Source organism: Carcharodon carcharias, chromosome 11 (genome assembly GCF_017639515.1).
Source record: "Carcharodon carcharias isolate sCarCar2 chromosome 11, sCarCar2.pri, whole genome shotgun sequence".
Classification (NCBI taxonomy): Eukaryota; Metazoa; Chordata; class Chondrichthyes; order Lamniformes; family Lamnidae; genus Carcharodon; species Carcharodon carcharias.
In genome coordinates this window covers 46,404,830-46,428,222 of record NC_054477.1, presented here as the reverse complement: position 1 = coordinate 46,428,222, position 23,393 = coordinate 46,404,830, and the positions used below count along the sequence as shown (strand labels likewise).

The window sequence follows — 23,393 nt, the reverse complement described above, 5'->3', positions numbered from 1 at the left end:
TTGGCTCTGTACATTATTTACATAGGTACGTAAAGAGAGGAGTTCATTTCAACATTTTAGCTTGCTGTTGTGTTATCCATCGCACCAAGTTTCTTATTAATCCTAATGCTCTATCCATATAGTGTTAAAGTGTATGTTAATATCTGTAATTTGCGAGTACCCACCTTGAAAATAAGTTCACTGATTTTTTATTTGCTACAAAACAAAAACAGAATTACCTGGAAAAACTCAGCAGGTCTGGCAGCATCGCTGGAGAAGAAAAGAGTTGACGTTTCGAGTCCTCATGACCCTTCGACAGAACTAGGTGAATCCCAGGAAGGGTTGAAATATAAGCTGGTTTAAGGTGGGGGGAGAGGGAGAGAAGTGGAGGGGGGTGGAGTGGTTGTAGGCAAAAACAATGATAGAAACAGATCATCAAAAGATGTCGCAGACGGCAGAACAAAAGAACACATAGGTGTCGAAGTTGGTGATGTTATCTAAACGAATGTGCTAATTAAGAATGGATGGTAGGGCACTCAAGGTATAGCTCTAGTGGGGGTGGGGGGAGCATAAAAGATTTAAAAATATTTTAAAATAATGGAAATAGAAGGAGGGAAAAAGAAAAATCTATATAATTTATTGGAAAAAAACAAAAGGAAGGGGGAAGAAACAGAAGGGGGGTAGGGATGGAGGAGGGAGGTCAAGACCTAAAGTTGTTGAATTCAATATTCAGAAGGCTGTAAAGTGCCTAGTCAGAAGATGAGGTGTTGTTCCTCCAGTTTGCGTTGGGCTTTACTGGAACAATGCAGCAAGCCAAGGACAGAAATGTGGGCAAGAGAGCAGGGTGGAGTGTTGAAATGGCAAGCGACAGGGAGGTTTGGGTCATTCTTGCGGACAGACCGCAGGTGTTCTGCAAAGCGGTCGCCCAGTTTATGTTTGGTCTCTCCAATGTAGAGGAGACCGCATTGCGAGCAACGAATGCAATAGACTAAGTTGGGGGAAATGCAAGTGAAATGTTGCTTCACTTGAAAGGAGTGTTTGGGCCCTTGGACGGTGAGGAGAGAGGAAGTGAAGGGGCAGGTGTTACATCTTTTGCGTGGGCATGGGGTAGTGCCATAGGTAGGGGTTGGGGAGTAGGGGGTGATGGAGGAGTGGACCAGGGTGTATTTACTGCTGTCTGGAGAAATGCATTCCATGCACACACTCAACCTTGTTCGTAAACAATCTCCTGCAATCATATTTAGTTTTAATTTTAAGATTATGTCCCTTTGTCCTGGATTCCCCTACGAGGAGAAGTTGGGCCCCATCTTTTAATTCTTTATCATTTTTAACATCTTGATCAAGTCATTTCTGGTAAATGTAAACCCAGCCTTCCCCATTCTCTGATCACAACTAAGTATTTCCATCTCAAGTGGTACCAGGTGAATTATTGCTCTACTTCCTACAAAGCCAATAATCCTTCCCAAGGTGGGGTCAGGAATCCAAACACAGTATTTCGAATGAGGTACGACCAGTTTCTTCACAGCTGAACTTGTACTTCCTTGCTTTTATATTCTGTACCTCATGTCACAAAGCCCAGCAACTTATTAACTAGTTTGATCACTTTTTTGTATCTGTAAACTAATCTTTAATGATTTATATACTCAAAACCTAACTCCCCCCTTAACCAACCTATTTAAGTGCACTGCACCAGCTTTTCCAATTTATCCACATAACTCAAAGTCCTTCAATCCTGGAACCATTCTTATAAACCTTTTCTGCACCCTCTAATCCCTTTCTAAAGTACAGTACCCAAATTGGACTCAATACTCCAGTTAAGGCCGAATCAGTATTTTAAGAAGATTCACCAAAGCCTCTTTGCTTTTGTACTCTACACCTCTATATATAAAGCCTCGGATCCCAAATGCCTTATTAACCACTTTCTCAACCTGCCGGGCCATCTTCAATGATTTGTGCACATTTACCCCCTGTTGACTCTGTTCCTGTTCCTTTATGTATCCTTTATTTTTATACTGCCTCTCCTCATTCTTTCTACCAAAATGTAACACTTCACGTTTCTTTGCATTAAATTTCTTCTGTCACGTGTCCACACATTCCAGCCTATGTCCTCTTGCAGTTAATCCTCCACACAGTTCACAATATTTTCAAATTTTGCATCATCCGCAAATTTTGAAATTGTGCCCTGTACACCCAAGTGTAGCTCATTAATATAGATCAAGAAACGAAGCTGTTTCAATACTGATACCTGAGGAACATTCCTCTAGTCCGAAAAACTACTCTTTGTTTCCTGTCACTCAGCCAACTTCATATCCAGTGTCACCGTTCCTTCTATTTCAAGGACTCTAGCTTTGCTGACAAGCTTGTTATGTGGCACTTTATCAAACTATCAACTTTAGGAAGGCCATGTACTCCACATCAACCACATTACCCCCACCAACCCTGTCATCACAAAAACTCAATCAAGTCAGTTAAACACAATTTACTTGTAACAAATTTGTGATGCCTTTCCCTAATTGATCACAAAAGACAACGAAAGCAGTCATTCTGCATCAGCAACAACTCAAATAGCAATGCAAAAATTTTTGTTGGAGGGATTTGGTTGGAGGAATGCTGGCCAGGCTATCAGAAGAGATCGCTGCTCTTCACTAAACAGTCCAAGTGACTGTTAATTTTGTCCTGGATTCTCACTGAACAACGACGAGGTAACCTTTCGACTGTTAGTCAGGATGTTCTGGTACCTGATGCATCTACATTATCTGACACACAATCTGGGATGCAGGGTGGGCCACTTGGGTGCAATCAATAATGCCCTGCACTTAAGTAGAATGGGTACTTGGAAAAGTATTATGCTCTCTACGTTTCTGGTGGTGTTCCATGATGGAAGAGCTTATCCTAACAAACAAATGCACCTGGCACGTGCTGGAAGAATTGGTGCATGGCAGACTGACAAATTTGATAAATAGCATTCAGTGGGATAGAAGTTGATGGCTGCCAGCATCTTCAGAGTTACCAGCAGTACCATCCCTATCACAGATATTGTTTGGAGGCCTGGCATAACTCTGTGACTGCCTGCGAAGTAAATGGAGCAAGGACAAATCTCCTCCAACAGACCCAGATGGTTATGCACTGCGTTGACAGATAGAGTTATTTGGAGAAGGGAAAATAAAGGTAGTCTGCTTGGAGTAATCCAGTCTGTCCACAATTGCCCTTCAGTTACAATTTTTTTTAACATCAAAAACAGCTCTGCTGCTAATTGCATCAAGGAAATAAATCAACTTTGATTAAAAGGCATGAAGTATGGTAACCATGGTAACTTACCAATAAAACACACACATGTATTAACTATAAATCCCGATTGTTTGGAAGGGAGACTATTTTCAGGGAATAACATGGTGTTCAATGAAAATTCTTCTTCACACTCTGGTAAAACTTCTGCTTGGGAGTCACTAGTGCTGACTGATTCAGTCATATCTACATCATCAGATGTGTTTGCCATTTGATATGTTGCATTAGAAAACAGGTCAGGCTGGTATCTGCAAAGAGAAATGAGTCGTATTATTCATTCCAGATAGGAACATAGGAGCAGGAGTAGGACATTCAGTCTATCAAGCAGGCTCCGCCTGAACAATGCACGTACAACTGGTTTCATTTTTAAAATCAATTATTGAACTGAAATTGAAAATCTGTTCAAATGGTTCCTTCAGCAACTTACTAGTTAAGGCACTGGCCTGTGGCACTGAGTCATTAAGATCAGGAAGGTGCCAATTTTGGCTCCTGGTCCATGCTGAGTCAGTTATCTCAACCAGGGTAGTGGTGAGAGCAGTACAATGATCTCAATGTCCCCATACTAAGGAGAGTTTTAAAAAAAGGCAGGCTTCCTGCTCCTAATTGTTAGCTGGTGATGCCAGCAGAAAAGTGCAGAATCCCAGACATCAGGTGAAATCAGAATCAAGCTGAGCTGCAACACCGTCATGTCCTGCCAACCTCAACAACTGAATGTCTTGCAAGAGCTCACTGTCTGCTGTTGCACATGAAGAACAAGGCAGACTATCAGTGGGTTTTACCAGTCATGGCTCCAGACGCCAATGTGAGCCTCAGCCTCAGAACAGCCAAGAGGGGGTAAAAAATTGAAGGGGCGGTGGGAGAAATGAAAGCTAATGTAAAGGACATCAAATTATTAGTCTCTGAAGAAACATTCACATAATTACCTGAGCACCAAAACACAAGCAGCCACCAGTGAGTAGGCAAGAAGGGTTCCAATTGACATTAGATCCACAAGGTCCTTGAGGTCAAACAAGAAGGCCATGATAGCTGCAGTAACAGAGCAATGTAATGTAAGTTTCTGCATAAAGATCACCAGTTTAAAAAAATATAAAACACTGAAGAAAATTAGTGCAGCATTTCAAAACAACACAGCTTTCCCACTGGGAAGTTGACTTGTGGTCAGCTAATTTCACCAAGTTTAAAGTAGAACAATATCACCAGTACAACTAACAAGCTGACTTTATCGTTGGCACATAGCTACATCCAGCTCTTTAGGCAGCTCTTGCTGGGAAATAAGGATTCGGGTAATCAACAGGTTACATTATACACCAGAAAAATAAAAAATGTCTGGATTGCCATAATGAATCAAAATTACAGGGTATAGGTTCAAACATGCAAGTAATAAATTTGCTTTAACAACAGAAAGCAAATCAGGTTTGCCCATATCTCCAGTAAAAAGCTCTTCTGCTATCCAGCATTAGGGCATCTAGCTAAACAAATCTTCCTTCTTTTTAATTATGTTGCAACAATCACTATAGCAGGAATTCAACGGCACTAAACTTAGCAACGAGAAACACTTGCATTTATATAGCACCTTATGCCACACACAAGCTTCACACAAGTAATTACTTTTTGGAATGCAGTGTTACATACACAACGAAAGCAGTCATTCTGCATCAGCAACAACTCAAATAGCAATGCAATAATTTTTGTTGAAGGGATTTGGTTGGAGGAATACTGGCCAGGCTACCAGCAGAGATCACTGTTCTTCACTAAACAGTGACCTTGGATAATTAACTGAAGAGACAGTTGCAACCTTGGTTTATCATCTCATCTGAAGAACGTAGTCCAATTTTTCAAAAATACAAGAAAATATTGATTTTAAAACACAGACATCAACCAGTACATTTTTTATTCATTCATGGAATGTGGATGTTGCTGGCTAGGCCAGCATTTGTTGCCTATCCCTAATTGCCCTTGAGAAGGTGGTAGTGAGCTGCCTTCTTGAACCGCTGCAGTCCATGCAGTGTAGGTACACCCACAGTGTTGTTAGGAAGGGAGTTCCAGGATTTTGATCCAATGACAGTGAAGGAACAGCGATATATTTCCAAGTCAGAATGGTGAGTGGCTTGGAGGAGAACTTCCAGGTGGTGGTGTTCCTATGTGTCTGCTGCCCTTGTTCTTCTGGATTGTAGCAGTCATGGGTGCTATATAAGGAGCCTTGGAGAGTTCCTATAATGCATCTTGTAGATGGTACACACTGCTGACACTGTGCATCAGTGATGGAGTGAGTGAATGTTTGTGGATGTGGTGCCAATCAAGCGGACTGCTTTGTCCTGGACGGTGTCAAGCTTCTTGAGTGTTGTGGGAGCTGCACTCATCCAGGCAATTGGGGAGCATTCCATCACACTCCTGACTTGTGGATGGTGGACAGGCTTTGGGGAGTTAGGAGGTGAGCTACTCAACTGCAGGATTCCTAGGCTCTGAGCTGTTCTTGCAGCCACAGTATTTATATGGCTAGTCCAGTTCATATTCTCTTCAAAGGTAACCTCCAGGCCATTGATAGTGGGGAATTCAGTGATGGTAATGCCGTTGAACGTCAAGGAGCAATGGTTAAATTCTCTCTTGTTGGAGATGGTCATTGCCTGGCACATGTGTGGCACGAATGTTATTTGACACTTGTCAGCCCAAGCCTGAATATTGTCCAGGTCTTGCTGCATTTGAACATGGACTGTTTCAGTATATGAAGAGTCATGAATGGTGCTGAACATTTTGCAATCATCAGCGAACATCCCCACTTCTGACTTTATGATGGAAGGAAGGTCACTGATGAAGCAGCTGAAGATGGTTGAGCCTAAGACACTACCCCGAGGAACTCCTGCAGTGATGTCCTGGAACTGAGATGATAGACCTCCAGCAACCACAACCATCTTCATTTCTGCTAGGTGTGACTCCAACCAGTTAAGAGTTTCCTCGATTCCCCATTGACTTCAGTTTTGCTAGGGCTCCTTGATGCTACACTCGGTCAAATGCTGCCTTGATGTTAAGGACAGTCTCTCTCACCTCAGAAGTTCAACTCTTTTGTCTAAGTTTGAACCAAGGCTGTAACAAGGTCAGGAACTGAGAGGCCCTGGTGAAACCCGAACTGAGCATCAGTGAGCAGGTTATTGCTAAGCAAGTGCCACTTGATAGCACTGACCCCTTCCATCATTTTACTGGTGATCGAGAGTAGACTGTTAGGGTGGAAATTTGCCGGGTTGCATTTGTCCTGCTTTTTGTGTACAGGACATACCTGGGCAACTTCCACATTTCTGGGTAGATGCTAATGTTGTAACTGTACTGGAACAGCTTGACTAAGGACGCAGCAAGTTCTGGAGCACAAGGCTTCAGTACTATTGCCGGAATATTGTCAGGGCCCATAGCATTTACACTATCCCGTGCCTTAAGCTGGTTCTTGATATCACGTGGAGTGAATCGAATTGGCTGAAGACTGGCATCTGTGATGCTGGGGACCTCCAGAGGAGGCCGAGATGGATCATCCACTCAGCCCTTTTGGCTGCAGATTCTTGCAAATGCTTCAGCCTTATCTTTTGCGCTGATGTGCTGGGCTCTCCCATCATTAAGGATGGGGATATTTGCAAACCCACCTTTTCCAGCGAGTTGTTTAATTGTCCACCACCATTCTCAACAAGATATGGCAGGGCTGTAGAGCTTAGGTCTGATCTGTTGGTTGCAGGATCGCTTAGCTCTATAGCTTGCTGCTTATGCTGTTTGGCACGCAAGTAGTCCTGAGTTGTAGCTTCACCAGGTTGATACCTCATTTTTAGGTATGCCTGGTATTGCTCCTGGCATTCATTCCTGCGCTCTCCATTGAACCAGAGTTGATTCCCTGGCTTGGTGGTAATGGTACAATGGGGGATATGACGGGCCATGAGGTTATAGACTGTGTTCAAGTTCAATTCTGCTGCTGATGGACCACAACACCTCATGGATGCCCAGACTTGAGTAGCTAGATCTGTTCGAAATCTATCCCACTTTGCACGGTAATAGTGCCACACCACATGGAGGGTATCCTCAATATGAATGTGGGACTTCGCGCCACAAGGACTGTGCGGTAGTCAGTCCTATCACTGCCGTCATGGGCAGATGCATCTGCAGCAGGCAGACTGTGGAGGATGAGGTCAAGTATGTTTTTCTTTCTTTTTGGTTCCCTTGCCACCTGCAGCAGACCCAGTCTGGCAGCTATGTCCTGCAGGACTCAGCCAGCTCAGTCTGTGATGGTGCTACTGAGCCACACGTTTGGCGATGGATATTGAAGTCCCCCATGCAGAGTACATTCTGTGCCCTTGCCACCCTCAGTCCTTCCTCCAAGTGTGTTCAACATGGAGGCGTACTGACTGATGAGCTGAGGGGGCATTGTACGTGGTAATTAGCAGGAGGTTTCCTCGCTCATGCTTGAACTGATGCATGAGACTACATGGGGTCCACAGTCTATGTTGAGGACTCCCTGAGCAACTCCCTCCCGAACGTATACCACTGTGCCCCCACGTCCGCTGGGTTAGTCCTGCCGGTAGTACAGGACATACCCAGAAATGGTGATGGTGATGTCTGGGACATTATCTGTTAAGATATGGTTCCTTGAGCATGACTATGTCAGACTGCTGCTGAGCTAGTCTGTGAGACAACTCTCCCAATTTTGGCACAAATGTTATTAAAGAGGACTTTGCAGTGTTGATGGGACTGAGTTTGTCATTGTTGTTTCCAATGCCTAAGTCGATGCTGAATGGTCCATCTAGTTTCGTTCCTTACCGACTTTGTAGCAGTTTGGTACAACTGAGTGATTTGCTAGGCCATTTAAGAATCAGCCACATTGCTGTGGGTCTGGAGTCACATGTAGGCCAGACGAGGTAAGGACAGCAGATTTCTTTCCCTAAAGGGGATTAGTGAACCAGATGGATTTTTACAACAATCAGCAATGGTTTCCTAGTCGTCATCAGACTTTTAATTCCAGATTTTTACTCGAATTCAAATCCCACCATCTTGTTTCATTCTGCATGGCGGAGAGGCGTTATGAAGGTACCTTGCTATCAAATATTGATTTTTAATCCATGGGCTTTTAAAAAAACATACTTGGCTGACACAGAGGCTGGGATTTTCTAATGCCGCCACAAAATTTCCAAAGTCAGTGGACTTTTGTCTGGTCCGTCAAGTTTTCAGGCTCACCCACAATGATTCCCATCATGGGCACTACCGGAAAATCCAGCCACAGACTCTAACACACAGCAAGGTGGCTGACATGAATTTACATTATCACTTATTCCACATTCCAACCCCATGGAGAGGAGACAGCAAAATGCAAAAACCATCACAGACAACAGCACCACCCAGGGTTTGTGAACGACCTTCCTTCATGCCCAATCAACAAGACCTATGGAAGCCACCTACAGTACTCAATAGCTGAAGATGAAGAGAAAGGCCTTGATTTTTAAGATACCTCTCCAGAAGAGCTGATCAAGTTAATGTTTGAATTACTGGCAGTTGGAGAGAGATTACATGACCAGCCCAAGTCCTTTGTGTAGTTTAAGCACATGGGTTTCCGGTCAGAACGGGACTAGCAGTTGAGCTAAGTGGAGCTCCTGCCTCTCTCTTCCCACACAACTAACAAATTTGGACTGTCTTCATTCTGCAGTAGGCAGAGATTTTAAAGAAAAAACTCAACTCCACAGCTGTCTCTCCAGGAGAACAACGAACTCTAGCTCTACAGCAGTAGCACCTGATTCAGCCTGAAGCCATTAGAGACTCCATGCTATAAATTGTGAACATTTTTTTATGAACTCTAATTTGGCCAATCTATCCACCCCTACTCTGTAATCTGTATGTGTGTGTGTGAACTTTGAGCTTGTGCGCTTGCAAGTCGCAGCATATTTCATTATTTTACCTAGATCGGTTTAAATATAACAAACCAACCTCCTCTACTGTTAAAATCAAGAAAACCTGTTTTTTTTAAAATGATCACAGTGTCTAAACAGTTACGTGCTCATTGAATTAGCAAGCGTAACCCTTTTTAAACAAAACACCTGTTGTGGTCAAACGAGGAGAAGGGAAAGAGGGGAGCCATTGGACCCCTCCTCAGCAGGATGTAACAGGAAGGAGAACGCTCATTATTAATATGTACAAAAGATCGCTACCTCTTTAGAATTAAATCTATTTTATTAAGGCTCAGATGCACAGCGAGTTCAGGACCTGCCTCCCAAATAAATGATAAAAATCAATCCCAGTTTCTTTAGCCTATCATAGTTTTGGAGCAAATTTCAGCTGGTCAGACCGATTTTCCCAACCAGCTACTGGTAGTGAGGTGACCAGCTCAGGAAGTCTAAGTGTTCCTATTGATAACGAGTAAAGTGTTAACTATAATAGTGGGATGTTTTTCCTTCCCTGCTAAAGCAAGCTGCCTGGCAGTGAGCAGTTCATGTGGGAAGACAAGACTAGGAAAATGTAAATATTAATAGATGGGGCAAACATACGTCATTCTAGACAGGTTTTATTTATAAAGTTTATTTAGTTGGTACTCACACAGGTTAGCTATGCAGTCAGAGTGCAAGGTTATTGACTCAAGAAGGTAGGTAAGCACACTGCAGCCCATGACTTACAGCTTATATGAACAGCTTACCAGAAAGAACCCCAGCTGCAATAGTTGAAACTATTGGGGCTTTTCTCTCACTCACTCCGGACAGAAATCTGAATAGCAGACCGTCCCGTGCCATTGCAAACAAGATTCTTGGCAATGGAAACATTGAACCCAATAGGCTGCAAGGGAGAAATCAATTGTATAACTCAAGAGGCTGTGATTAGATAGGGAAAGTAAATATATTGATACCAAAAAGTAAGTATCAGGCCTCAAGCATAACCAAACCCTGATTGGATCAGAGGGACCTTGGTGTGCTTGTCCACCAGTTCCTAAAGATAGCAGGACAGGTAGATAAGGTGGTTAAGAAGGCATATGGGATACTTGCCTTTATTAGCCGAAGCATAGAATATAAGAGCAGGGAGGTTATGCTGGAACTGTATAAAATGCTAGTTAGGCCACAGCTAGAGTATTGCGTGCAGTTCTGGAATCCGCATTATAGGAAGGATGTGATTGCACTAGAGAGAGTGCAGAGGAGATTTACCAGGATGTTGCCTGGGCTGGAGAGTTTTAGTTATGAAGAGAGATTATATAGACTGGGGTTATTTCCTTGGAGCAGAGGAGATTGAGGGGGGGCATGATTGAGGTGTATAAAATTATGAGGGGCATAGGTATGGTAGATAGGAAGGAGCTTTTCCCCTTGTTGGAGGGATCAATAACCAGGGGGCATAGATTTAAGGTAAGGGGCAGGAGGTTTAGAGGGGATGTGAGGAAGAATTTTTTCACCCAGAGGATGGTGGGAATCTGGAACTCACTGCCTGAAAGGGTGGTAGAGGCAGAAACCCTCATAACATTTAAGAAGTATTTGGATGTGCACTTGTGATGCCATGGCATACAAGGCTATGGGCCTAGTGCTGGAAAATGGGATTAGAATGTTAGGTACTTGTTTCACTGGCACAGGCTCGATGGACTGAAGGGCCTTTTTCTGTGCTGTAGACTTCTATGACTCTATGAATTGTTCGCCTTCCCTTTTCATTAATTCCAGGCTTTTTTGAATTTATATTTTAGCTATTTCAAAAGGTAACCCAAATTAGAAAGTGTCCTTGTGACTGGCACAATGCATTGGGCAAGTGTTAAAATGTGAGGTCATACATATAATTAGCCAGTCTACAATGTTGCTGAGCCCAGATGTGTTGCTGTGGAAAGATGCCGAGACATCAGGCATTTCTTCAGAGTGGGCACAGGGAAGGTTTGAAAGGCAAGTGGTCAATGGTAGCTTCACGCAACCCTAAATAACTGGTTCCAAAGCGGTGTTGGTGGAGGTCAGAGGTCATTAGAAGACAACCTCCTCACTCTAGTCAAACAATGGCTCAAGCTCACAAAAGGAGATAAACTGGCAGGCGACAAGTCTTAAAAAACAAGCTGGCACTTTGCATTATTTAAAATATTTTAAATGTTGTCAGAAACAGTTTTAACATGTGGTGGTATTGAGAAACTGCGTTTTCAGTGTTCAAAAGGTTGAAGGAAAGAAAGAAAAAAATTACTGCAAATAGAAGTGCATTGGGGAAAAGAGCTCCAAGATCTTAGTTTAAATTAGAGGCCACAACACTACACATTTGGCAGAATATATTTACCTTCCCTTTCTGTAAATGACTGTCCCTTACCTGCTACAACCCCGGAGACTACTGTAGCAATAAGGGGTGTTTTAGTCTTTTCGTTGATTCTGGCCAACACTCTGAACAGCAGTCCATCCTCTGCCATTGCATAAATTACTCTTGGCATTGGAAATATGGAACCAAGAAGACTAATGTAGAAAAAACAGTCCATCCTCTGTTAGTATTATACAATCAAACGCACAAACAGTTAATTATAAAAACAAATCTATGAAACAGCCAGCTTCTTTATTAAGGGCAATAAAAAATGTTACAATGTGTTTTTTTTTTAAATTTCAGTATTGTCAAACATGCTGAAAAATACCATCTTGCTGGTCAAAACCACAGAGTGGTGTGGCCATTTTTGAGGAACATGTGGTGATGCAAAACTGTTAGATTTAAACCAGCACTATCCTTTCAAGCACAGTGTGATGTTCGGAGGATGGAAACAACATACCCCCTAATTCTGTGCGCATGCATGGTAACTTAAAGGGGCCAAGTTGTGCGGGAGAATTTTTGGGCTGCTGCACAGCTGTGCAACTTGGAAGGAAACATTGGCTGGAAATGTAGGAGATTCCTTCGCTTTCCTAAAAATCAGCAACGATTCACAAGCCAAGCACAAGTGATATGAAACTGGAATTAAGCCATTTGATGATCTCCAATTCAGTATATCGAATCAAGGGAAGGTTTCCCTATTTAATTTTGTCAATGGGCGCCATAGTACTTGCGTGTGTGGGGGGGCAGGGGCGGTATCTTGGTGCTCACTGGCCCCAATGCGGCCTTGCAGATTCAGCCTGGGGTGGGGGAACTAAAGTGCACCCCTTTTGAAGAGGGTAGCAAGTAACTTAGAAAAAAAAATCTTGTCCTGCTCTTGGGTTTGGTGGCGGGGGTGGGGGTGGGGGTTGAATTTTACTGTTTTCAGGTATGATTGCACATCATGTCCCAAGAAGTCTTTTCAAAGCTGACATGTGCTCACTTTCCCCCTAATATTCTGCTGATTAGTTCATGACTCCATCTGTTCAAATACAACATTTGTGCCTGGGTGCCTCTTAGTTCGTTTGCTTTTCACTTCAACGATCCTGAAGATTTTTGTCTGTGCTCATCACTTGCCTTTTATGCACCTTTTAAAAAAAAAGTCAGTCCAAAGGTGGACCTTTATGATTTGTTTCAGAATCGTCACATAATGCTACATCACAAAGCATTATACTCACAAAGCCACTTCGAGGCATAATAGCTTTGGAATGCTGTCACCATGAGATGCTTTAAATATGTAAAAACTAGAGCTGAGGAGCTCGAGCACATGTACACTAAATAGAGCAAATAGTGAAGGAATTCAATCCCTCATCAAAACAGCTGAGCTGCACTTAAAATTTATATCACAAAAGAAGATTTGTGAAAGTAAAAGACAATATTGTTCCTTACACCTTCTGGATCCAGTTTAACATTTTGCAATCAGTAACAGCTGATCTGCTGAACAAGAATCTACTGGAAATCTGAAGGGATCAATTTAATTGCTCACACTGCAACGTAGTGAACTATAGAAATTACTTTTCATATGAACCTTTCCAAAGTAGTTTGAAAGGCTACTGTTTTCTGATTTATGGCGCTCACAATAGCACAACTATGACAGTTGAAGGCAGACAAGTCGCCAGGACCTGATGGCCTGCATCCAAGGGTTTTAAAGGAAGAGGCTGCAGAGGTAGTGGAAGCATTGGTCGAAATATTCCAGAACTCACTGGATTCCGGGAGGGTCCCAGCAGATTGGAAAACCACTAATGTGACGCCCCTGTTCAAGGAGGGAGGGAGACAAAAAGCAGGAAACTATAGGCCAGTCAGCCTAACATCTCTTGTTGGGAAAATGCTTGAGTCCATTATTAAGTAAGAAATAGCGGGACATTTAGAAAAGATTAAGACAATCAAACAGAGTCAACATGGTTTTGTGAAAGGGAAGTCATGTTTGACAAATTTTCTAGAGCTCTTTGAGGGTAAAACAAGTAGAGTTGATAAAGGGGAAGTGGTAGATGTGGTTTATTTGGATTTCCAGAATGCATTTGATAAGGTGCCACATAAAAGGTTATTGCACAAGATTGGGGCTCACAGTATAGGGGGTAATGCATTAGCATGGATTGAGGATTGATTAATACAGTCGGGATTAATAGGTCTTTTTCAGGTTGGAAAGACATAACTAGTGGAGTGCCACAAGGATCAGTCCTAGGGCCTCAATTATTTACAATCTAAATTAATGACTTGGAGGAGGGGACAGAGTGTAATGTATCCAAATTTGCTGATGATAAAAATAGGTGGAAGGGTATGTTGCCATGAGGACATAAGGATATAGATAGGTGAGTGCATGGGCAAAAACTTGGCAGATAGAGTTTAATGTAAGAAAGTGTGAGGTTGTGCACTTTGGTAGGAAAAATCACAAGGCAGACTATTATTTAAATAGAGTGAGACTCCAAAAAAGTGCAGCACAGAAGGATCTGGGTGTTCTTCTGCATGAAACACAAGAAGTTAGCATGCAGGTGCAGCAAGTAATGAAGGTGGCAAATGGAATTTTGGCCTGTATTGCTAGGGGGTTGGAGTTTAAAAATAGGGAAGTCTTGTTACAACTGTACAGGGTGTTGGTGAGGCTACACTTGGGGTAGTGTACAGTTTTGGCCCCCATGTTTAGGAAAGGATATACTGGCATTGTAGACAGCTCAAAAGAGATTCACTAGGCTGATTCCTGGGATGAAAGGGTTGACTTATCAAGAATGACTAAACAGGTTAAGCCTTTATTCATTAGAGTTTAGAAGAATGAGGGGTGATCTTATTGAAAGGTACAAGATTCTGAGGGGGCTTGACGGGGTAGATGTTGAGAAGATGTTTCCAATAGTGGGGGAATGTCGAACTAGGGGACATAGTTATAGAATAAGAGGACACATTTAAAACTGAGATGTGAAGGAATTTCCTCTGACGGTAGCGAGTGTCTGGAATTCTCTATCCCAGAGAGCTGTGGAGGCTAGCTCACAAAGTATTTAAAGAGGAGATAGATAGATTTTTGAAATATTAGGGAGTTAAGGGTTGAGAGCACGAAAGAGGAGTTGAGGCCTGGGGCAGATCAGTCATGATCTTATTGAATGGCAAGGTAGACTTGAGGGGCCGAATGGCCTACTCCTGTTCCTATTTCTTATGTTCTTACAGTTGTCTGGGCCCAGGAACAACAGCATCACACCTCATGCATCACATGCGCCACACCGTGCACCAGAATGCATTACAGTGCAAGGTTAGCTTACGCAAGTAAAAATCTGATTGTTCCAATATGCAGAGCCTAAAACAGAGCATACTGGGGTCAGAGGAAAAACGAGAGCAGAACACTATCTCCTCCTCTAATATAAAAACAGAAAATGCTGGCAAAACTCAGCAGGATTGGCAGCATCTGTGCAGAGAGAAACAGAGTTAACATTTCAAGGCTGTATGACTCTTCTTCAGAGTTAAAGAGAAGTAGAAATGTGATGGATATTATACAGTTTAGGACAGGGTGGAGCAAAACAGGAGGTTAGGGATAGGTGGGAGCTGAGGGTGAAATTCAACAAAAATATAATGGACGCAGGACAAAGGGAGTGTTAATGAACTCTCTCAACCATCTTTACCCCTTTTTAAATCAATTTTTAAATTTTTATTTATTTATTCATTTATTTTTTAAAAATCTATCTCATTTTTTATCCTTTTCCCCCCAACACACCACACACTTCTGACCCTCCCCCCTGCCCCCCACCCCCGTACCTCCCCCCAACCCCAACCCCCACCCTCCTCCACAAAGGGTCATCTGTCATTCCATTTTATCTTCTGCTATTAACATATTCTGCTATCTTACTTTTATGCCACTATCAGCACCTTCTTTAGTCTTTAACACTACCATTAACAGTCCCTTTGTCCTGTGGCCATGACATCTTTGTCAAATTTCTCCCTTAGCTCTCACCTACCCCTGACCTTCTATTTTGCTCCACCTGTTCCACCTCCTCTTAAACAGTATAAAAATCCATCACATTTCTACTTCTCTTTAGCTCTGAAGAGTCATACGGACTCGAAACATTAACTCTCTCCAGATGCTGCCAGAGCTGCTGAGCTTTTCCAGCATTTTCTGTTTTATTTCAGATTTCCAGCATCCGCAGTATTTTGCTACCATCTCCTCCACTCTCGTCAAACAATGGCTCAAGCTGATGACAGGAGATAAACTTGCACAAGCATATCTTCAAGTCTTGCTGTCCATCCTTAATGGGGAATAATCTACAAATGTAAAAAATGGCAGAAGTAAAGCACAGAGGCAGGAGAACAGCATTCAGGGTGTTGCTTTGGAAATACTTCTGCAAGAGGTGGTGGAACAAAGAATGGGTCTTTTTAGAGGAAAAGGGCAATCTCTGATAAATGAAAACTAAGTAGCACAGTTAAGGATGAGAGGGGGATTAATGCTCACTCAGCTATGGTCCACAGCCAGAAACATAAGCAAGCAATTTGACAAGCAATGCAAGATTGTCGCTATGTGTAATGTAGCGGCATTGTCTTACAAGGCATTTTAATGGAACTCTAATGTAACAATGATACAGAGAAACGGTGTCCAACTCTCTAGCAACAAATGGCTTGCTCATAACAGGATCTTTAGAGCAAGTGTCCAGCAGGAAGGCAATTGCTGGAGTTGGCAAGGATGATTGAGATGTGTCTCAGGGTGACACAATATCAGTAACACCCAGACATCCCATTCAAATAAGCATAGATAAACCACACTCCATACCCCACCCCAATCTACACCTGTCATTGCAGGGCCATTTACAGATCCAACACAAGGAGATCCTGGGTCATCTCCACCTCTAGAGGCAGCCCGGGGCATGTAGCAACCGTCCACCTCACTTGGGGAAACAATAAAAAGGAGCACCCCCAACACAAGGGCAAGTGCTTTTAATCTGCCACTAAAAATGCCATCCAATCCATTAAAGCCAATGTTGAAAATCATACCAGCTGCCTGTCAAACACACTGACCTCAATGTTGAAATTCCTGATATGTACTCCAGTGGCACAACGTCATGCAACTGGAACTCGGAAAAATTGGTAAACTTTACCTTGAGCGATTATTCCTAATGTTTCATGCTGGAATGTGGAGGTGGGGTGGAAAGAGAGGAAGGCTCAATCCTATTAAAGAACTTGACTTTGCTTTGTGCTGTTATAAGCTCTACATCCTCCAATCCAGCATTAAACATGATGGAGCATTAATGAACCATAAAGTCACATTGTATGTTCTAAATCACAAAAAAGAGAAAACAAAAGTTTATTATTTTGACTACAACAGATGTTTCTGTTGATGTAATGCCATCAGGGCTATTACAAAAAGAGTTTGACTGATTTCAGAGGGTGTTTTTAATTCATTTATGGGATGTGGGCATCGCTGGCTGGGCCAGCATTTATTGCCCATCCATAATTGTCCTTGAGAAGGTGGTGGTGAGCTGCCTTCTTGAACCGCTGCAGTCCATGTGATGTAGGTACACCCACAGTGCTGTTAGGAAGGGAATTCCAGGATTTCGACATAGCGATAGTGAAGGATGGCAATATATTTCCAAGTCAGGATGGTGTGTGGCTTGGATGGGAACTTCCAGGTGGTGGTGTTCCCATGTATCTGCTGCCCATGACCTTCTAGATGGTGGTGTTTGTGGGTTTGGAAGGTGCCGTCTAACGAGGCTTGGTGAATTCCTGCAGTGCATCTTGTAGATGGTATATACTGCTGCTACTGTGCATCAGTGGTGGAGGGAGTGAACGTTTAAGGTGGTGGATGGGGTGCCAATTAAGCAGGCTGCTTTGTCCTGGATGGTGTCAAACTTCTTGAATGTTGTTGGAGCTGCACTCATCCTGGCAAGTGGGGAGCATTCCATCACACTCCTGACTTGTACTTTGTAGAAACATAGAAACTAGGACTAGACCATTCGGCCCTTCGAGCCTGCTCTGCCATTCAATGTGATCATGGCTGGTGCTCTATCTCAACACCATCTTCCCACTTTCTCTCCATGCCCCTTAATGCCCCTAATATCCAAAAAAATTATTTATTTCTTGGATATATTCAATGACCCGGCCTCCACAGCCTTCTGTGGTAGAGAATTCCACAGGTTGACCACCCTCTGAGTGAAGAAATTTTTCTCCATCTCAGTCCTAAATGGCCTGCCCCATACCCTGAGACTGTGGCCCCTGGTTCTAGATTCCCCAACCAGGGGAAACATCCTCCCTGCATCCAGTCTATCCAGCCCTGTTAGAATTTTACATGCTTCAATCAGATCCCCTCTCATCCTTCTAAACTCTGGTGAATACTGCCCTGAAGTACCAATCTCTCCTCATACAACAGTCCTGCCATCAACTCTCGATCACGGAGAGTAGACGGATAATTGGCCGGATTGGATTTGTTCTGCTTTTTGTGTACATGACACAGCTGGGCAATTTTCCACATCGCAGACTAGATGCCAATGTTGTAGCTGTACTGGAACAGCTTGGCTAGGGGTGCAGCAAGTTCAGGAGCACAAGTCTTCAGTATTATTGCTGGAATGTTGCTGTATATGGTGGACAGGCTATAGGGAGGTCAGGAGGGTAATTACTTACTACAGGATTCCTAGCCTCTGACCTGCTCTTGTAGCCACAGTATTTATATGACTAGTCCAGTTCAGTTTCTGGTCAATAGTACCCCCAGGATGTTGATAGTGGGGGATTCAACAATGGTAATGCCATTGGGGCAACAGTCAGATTTTCTCTTGCTAGAGACGGTCATTGCCTGGCACTTGTGTGGCGCGAATGTTACTTGCCACTTGTCAGCCGAAGCCGGGATATTGTCCAGGTCCTGCTGCATTTGGACATGGACTGCTTCAGTTTCTGAGGAGTCATGAATGGTGCTGAACACTGTGCAATCATCAGCGAACATCCCCACTTCTGACCTTATGATGGACAGAAGGTCATTGATGAAGCAGCTGAAGATGGTTGGGCCAGGGACACTACCCTGAGGAACTCCTGCAGTGATGTCCTGGAACTGAGTTGATTGACCTTCAACAACCACAACCATCTTCCTTTGTGCTAGGTATGACTCCAACCAGTTGAGGAGTTTTCTCCCTGATTCCCATTGACTTTAGTTTTGCCACACCCGGTCAAATGCAGCCTTGATGGTCAAGGGCGGTCACTCTCACCTCATCTCAGGAGTTTAGCTCTCTTGTCCATGTTTGAACCAAGGCTGTAATGAGGTAAGGAGCTGAGCCGCCCTGGCAGAACCCAAACTGCATCACTGGCTCCCACTGAACTTCTGATCTAACACAAAATTAGCCCAACTAATTCAGGCTGTACAATCTATACTGGAGACTAAGAGAGAGGCAGGGAAAGTGTGAGATTCCTTATATACACCTCATCCATAAACTTACTATTCAGCTATTCCCTTTTACAAATCACCCATGTTTAGTTATTTTTTCATTAAAAATGTTAGATGCATTCTAAAAACACAAATATTATTTTCTCAGCCATGCAAGTTAATGACTGGATTGGAAGAAAAGAATCACATAATACCTGGTGGACAGAGCACAGAGCGATCCAACTGCCACAGCATATTTTGCCCCGTCCCATCCAACATACTTGAAGGCAACTGGCAATGGGCTGTTCTTGTCCAGTAAATAATATGGCATCATCAACGTAAGGGCAGCAGACACTCCAAAATAGGCAACAAAACAGATCAACAGGGAAGCAACAATTCCGATTGGAATAGCACGCTGGGGATTTTTCACTTCCTCTCCTGAAAAAACAGACAGTAAAGATTGGAAGACCATAAGGATTCAAAATGTAATGTTACTCAATTTGATGCAGTGTCCCTTATTAAAAACAACTCAACATCCACACTCAAATGAAAGACCATTCCAACTTAACGGCACAAATCCTCGCGATGCTCCCTCGCTTCCCCTTTCTTCCTGATATTACAAGTACAGCGTTTCAAAACCACCAATCTCGGAAACAAGGCTGTGCCGGATTTCAAGTTGGATGGTTTGGGCCATGGATGGTCGAGCCAAGCCGGCTCTGTTGGAGTGGGGTCAAGGGTCACTCGGAGCAGGGAAACACACCGGCGCACAAGCAGTGAAGCAAATAACTAGAACAACTAGGCTGGCACCACACTTCAGCAATGTCCATATTAAGTTAACTTTTTTATTTTACTCAATTAAAAAATTGATGCACGGCAGATTCTAAAAATGTCTGGTTTTTGGACAAATCCGGTTTTGGTTGCAAGTGTTAGCAGGCTAGTCGATAGTGGCAGGGGATATCATAATGAATCCTGATCCTATTCTGACCTAATGACATCCATAAACATGTATTTTTCATTATTTGACAGTTAAATCAAAACAGGATCTTATCTAAAGTGTGCTACAGGGTATCAACATTCATCTGGGGAGGGTGAAGTCTGCAGAGAGTAAAGTTCTAAACTAAAAAGGACATGTTTCATGAATAGATTTCTGTAAAGGAGATTGCTAAGTTACAGAGCATGGCTATTCACTCGATAGAATCATTACAGCATGGGAGGAAGTCATTCAGCCCACTGAGCCCATGCTGGCTCTCCATAGAGTAATCTAATCAAAAGCATCGCTGAAGCTTTATTTCCTCCGAGTGAATATCCAATTGCCTTTTGAAACCTTTCATCATCTCTGCATCCACCACCCACATAGCTTCCAGGTCCTTGCTGCTCACTGCGCGGCTTCCAGGTCCTTGCTTCTAATTGTGCAAAAACTTCTTTGCTTCCATTCCCCCTACTTATCTTTCCCAAAGCCTTTAGTCTGCATCCCCTAAAGCCTGATCAAATTGTCTGCGTTAAATTTCATCTGTCACTGTTCTAACACACACACTCACACACACTCACTCTTGGCACTTCTTCCAAATTTAACAGTTCCTTTATTTTTTTAATCCAAGTCATTGATTTAAATGAAAAACAGTTACCTTCCAAAAGCCAAACCTTAAGGCTTCCATTCAGTCCTTCCCCTGACATAACTCCTCTAATAAGTATACAATGGTTTATACCCATCAGCCAGATCTTTCCTCCTTGCCGAATATCCATGGAGTTTTGAACTGCGTGTGGAATTCTACCAACCACATCTGTGAGCCAAGCTCAAAACTAGCTGGATTGATGGGATGAAAATCTTCTCTATTTACTGGTGTGAGGGTCATACATGAAATCAGCTTTCGCAGTTTTCACATAGTTATGAGAAAGTTTGGACCTACAAGACAAAATTGTCTCTCTTTCTGTCCTCTCACTGGTAGAAGCCGTGTGGGGGAAATAGAGCAGAGTGAGCATTATTTTGCATCTGCACTTGGAGTACAGGGAACTGTCTGAAATGGGAAGGCTTCCATCACCTATCATCCTTCATGTTGGTAAGCACAAAAATATGTAATTAAAGAATAAAATACTCCCAGATGACAATCTTTGTGATGTAAAATGAGCCAGATTGTCAAATTAGGAGATCCCCTGGATTGAGCATCCCTAAAGTAATCATCATTCAGAATGTTTCTGGCGTTTGTTGCCTTTCTGATGTTCTTTCTGCCAGATATAAAGTTTTCTGCAAGTAGACCACTCTTTCATCTGGGCAGCTGGCACTGTCCTTCAGAAGTTTGGGCGGGGCTCTACTGGGACTGCTTCCATTTGCAAGCAATTTGCCATACTGGAGAATTGCACTATGGTGATCAGTGTTAGATAGGGCAATATGCAAAGCTAATATTTTTGATTTGGTGCAAAAAGGCCACAGAGGATTATTAAAAAACCATTTGTTCAAAATTAAGGCTAAATAAACTTCAAATAATGTCTAATCTACCAAATCATGATTTCTGCACAGCCACTGAGGAAAGCTTCTAGAGGCTCGCTCTCACCCTGCAAAGAAATATCGAACACCACAAATAATTTATGGGTCAAATGAGTTTAGGATTGTCAAATAATTTAACCTCACCTTTTTGAATTTTTATTATTCGCGTAGGCAGTACTGCCATTAGGCAGTCACAAAGCACATTAGGGCCAATATGCTGTTGCAAACATGGCGTGTGATCAATATTCTTGGGCTATTGTTTGAGCACATTCTTTCCTGGAAGCAGTCAGCTTGTTAGATACTTAATTGGTTGGTTCTGAAATAGTACTCTGCTCTGTCAGATTTTCAACGGAGTTGCAGAGCCTCTACTTAAATACAGCCTATGTTGCCAACCTACTTAAGAAGAGGTTCCCCCAGCTGCAATGTGCTTCCTCACCAGGTAACATCCATCCAAGGGCAATGTACACCCACTATTGTGCCTTAGTGACAACAGTGCTCATGAGTATCATAAAAAATTTGATGTTTCTATACCAAAACAGCTGCAGAGAATATAGGCAAACAGCTTCTGTTCCCATGGTTACGAGATTTGCAGCTAGTTAAAACAGCATGCAATGTATTGACTTGGTTTTCAACACATGGCACCCTGAAGATAAACCTTCCCCTCACCTGTGGTGGCAATACAGTCAAATCCTACAAAGGCGTAGAAGCACGTGGCTGCACCTGAAAGCACTCCTGTGAAACCATAGGGCATGAATCCCCCAGAGCCATAATTCCAGCTACTGTATTCTTCAGTGTAACTGCAGAAGAGGCAAGACATTTAGTTTTATTGTGAATGATCAGTCATCCTAGTTAACACAATTGCTGTGTCAGGCATTTATGATTGAATATGAACAAAACCTATTAAGGCTGCACCATTCTATATACACAAAACAAATGCATGCAAAATGTGTGTAATTTCCACATTTGCCTGAAATACAATGTTAATCAGTTATACCATCACTCCAATTATCACTGACTGCTTGGCACCTACATGTTACATAGCACATTTTCAAGACAAGTAATGACATAAACCTGGATAACTACAATTCCATTAGTCTTACACCACTAACTGGTAACACACAGAAACTAAGTTGAAGAGTATTTATGAACTGACCAGGAAAAGCTGGAAGAACCAATCTGACCAATTGCCTTTACTCCTCTGAGGAGGTCACATCCCAATTGCAAACCCCTAGGATACAGTGGTCCTGAAAATCTGTGATAGGGAATCTCAGCCAGTAATCCCAGCAGGTTTTCCAGAGCGAGAAGGAAGTTTCCTATTTTGGCTGCCAGTGGCAGATACCAGCTGCTGACTGGGACAGCTGGCACAACAACCAGGAATTCAATCTACAAGAAAGATGGGAACAAACAGACGCAAGGCTGCTGAAGAAAGGTGCAGACAACAAGAGTCTGTTTATACCAGAGCCCCTCCAAGCCCGGAGTTCCTGTGCTCCAATTGCTCAAGAGCCTGCAGATCAAGAATTGGCCTCTTCAGTCATGTCAACTACCAGAGAGAGAAACCTTCCCACGATGCATACCTATGAAAAATCTGCCATCACATCATCAGCAGATACCAGCTCTTCTAGACCCAGAAAGTCTCGCCAAAACACACTGGACCAGGGGAGGGGACATTCATCTGCTCCCCCTGCTTGCTTTTCTCCTAGGGGATTCTATTATTTTTTTTAAATCCAACTTTTTTTAAACTTCCATCTCTTCGACACTTCTCCCCTCGGTGGGTAGATATTCCTGGTCTGACCAGATGCATCTCCACTGATTTTACATCAGACACCCAGAGACTTCATGAAGCAAAGTGTTTCGGGCCAGGCCCTTGTAAAGGCAGGCAGGGGATCTACTCTATCCAAGTCCTGGCCTAGTTCCTGTTGCTTCTGGCGCATTCACTTTGAGGTTAAGGCACAAAGGTGGCAGGTTTTTGAGGCCAGTTCAAGGCAGTTCACACATCACGTATAAAGACTGGAGATGGAGAATGAATTCACTGAAAGAGAGGGAGCT

General features: G+C 43.0%; 1 protein-coding gene across 6 annotated transcripts in view; it reads right to left on the bottom strand.

Annotated features, from left to right (window-relative positions):
* LOC121284086 (high affinity cationic amino acid transporter 1-like) overlaps positions 1–23,393 on the bottom strand; it is a 109,874-nt gene that overhangs the window by 14,370 nt on the left and 72,111 nt on the right. For all 6 annotated transcript variants that reach the window (XM_041199144.1, XM_041199145.1, XM_041199143.1 and 3 more), the window contains 5 exons: positions 22,014–22,144; positions 19,081–19,303; positions 11,533–11,672; positions 4,188–4,290; positions 3,298–3,512 (listed from right to left, as the gene is read on the bottom strand). In XM_041199144.1, coding sequence (XP_041055078.1) covers positions 3,298–3,512; positions 4,188–4,290; positions 11,533–11,672; positions 19,081–19,303; positions 22,014–22,144 — 812 coding nt within the window. The remainder of the gene's footprint in view (positions 1–3,297; positions 3,513–4,187; positions 4,291–11,532; positions 11,673–19,080; positions 19,304–22,013; positions 22,145–23,393) is intronic.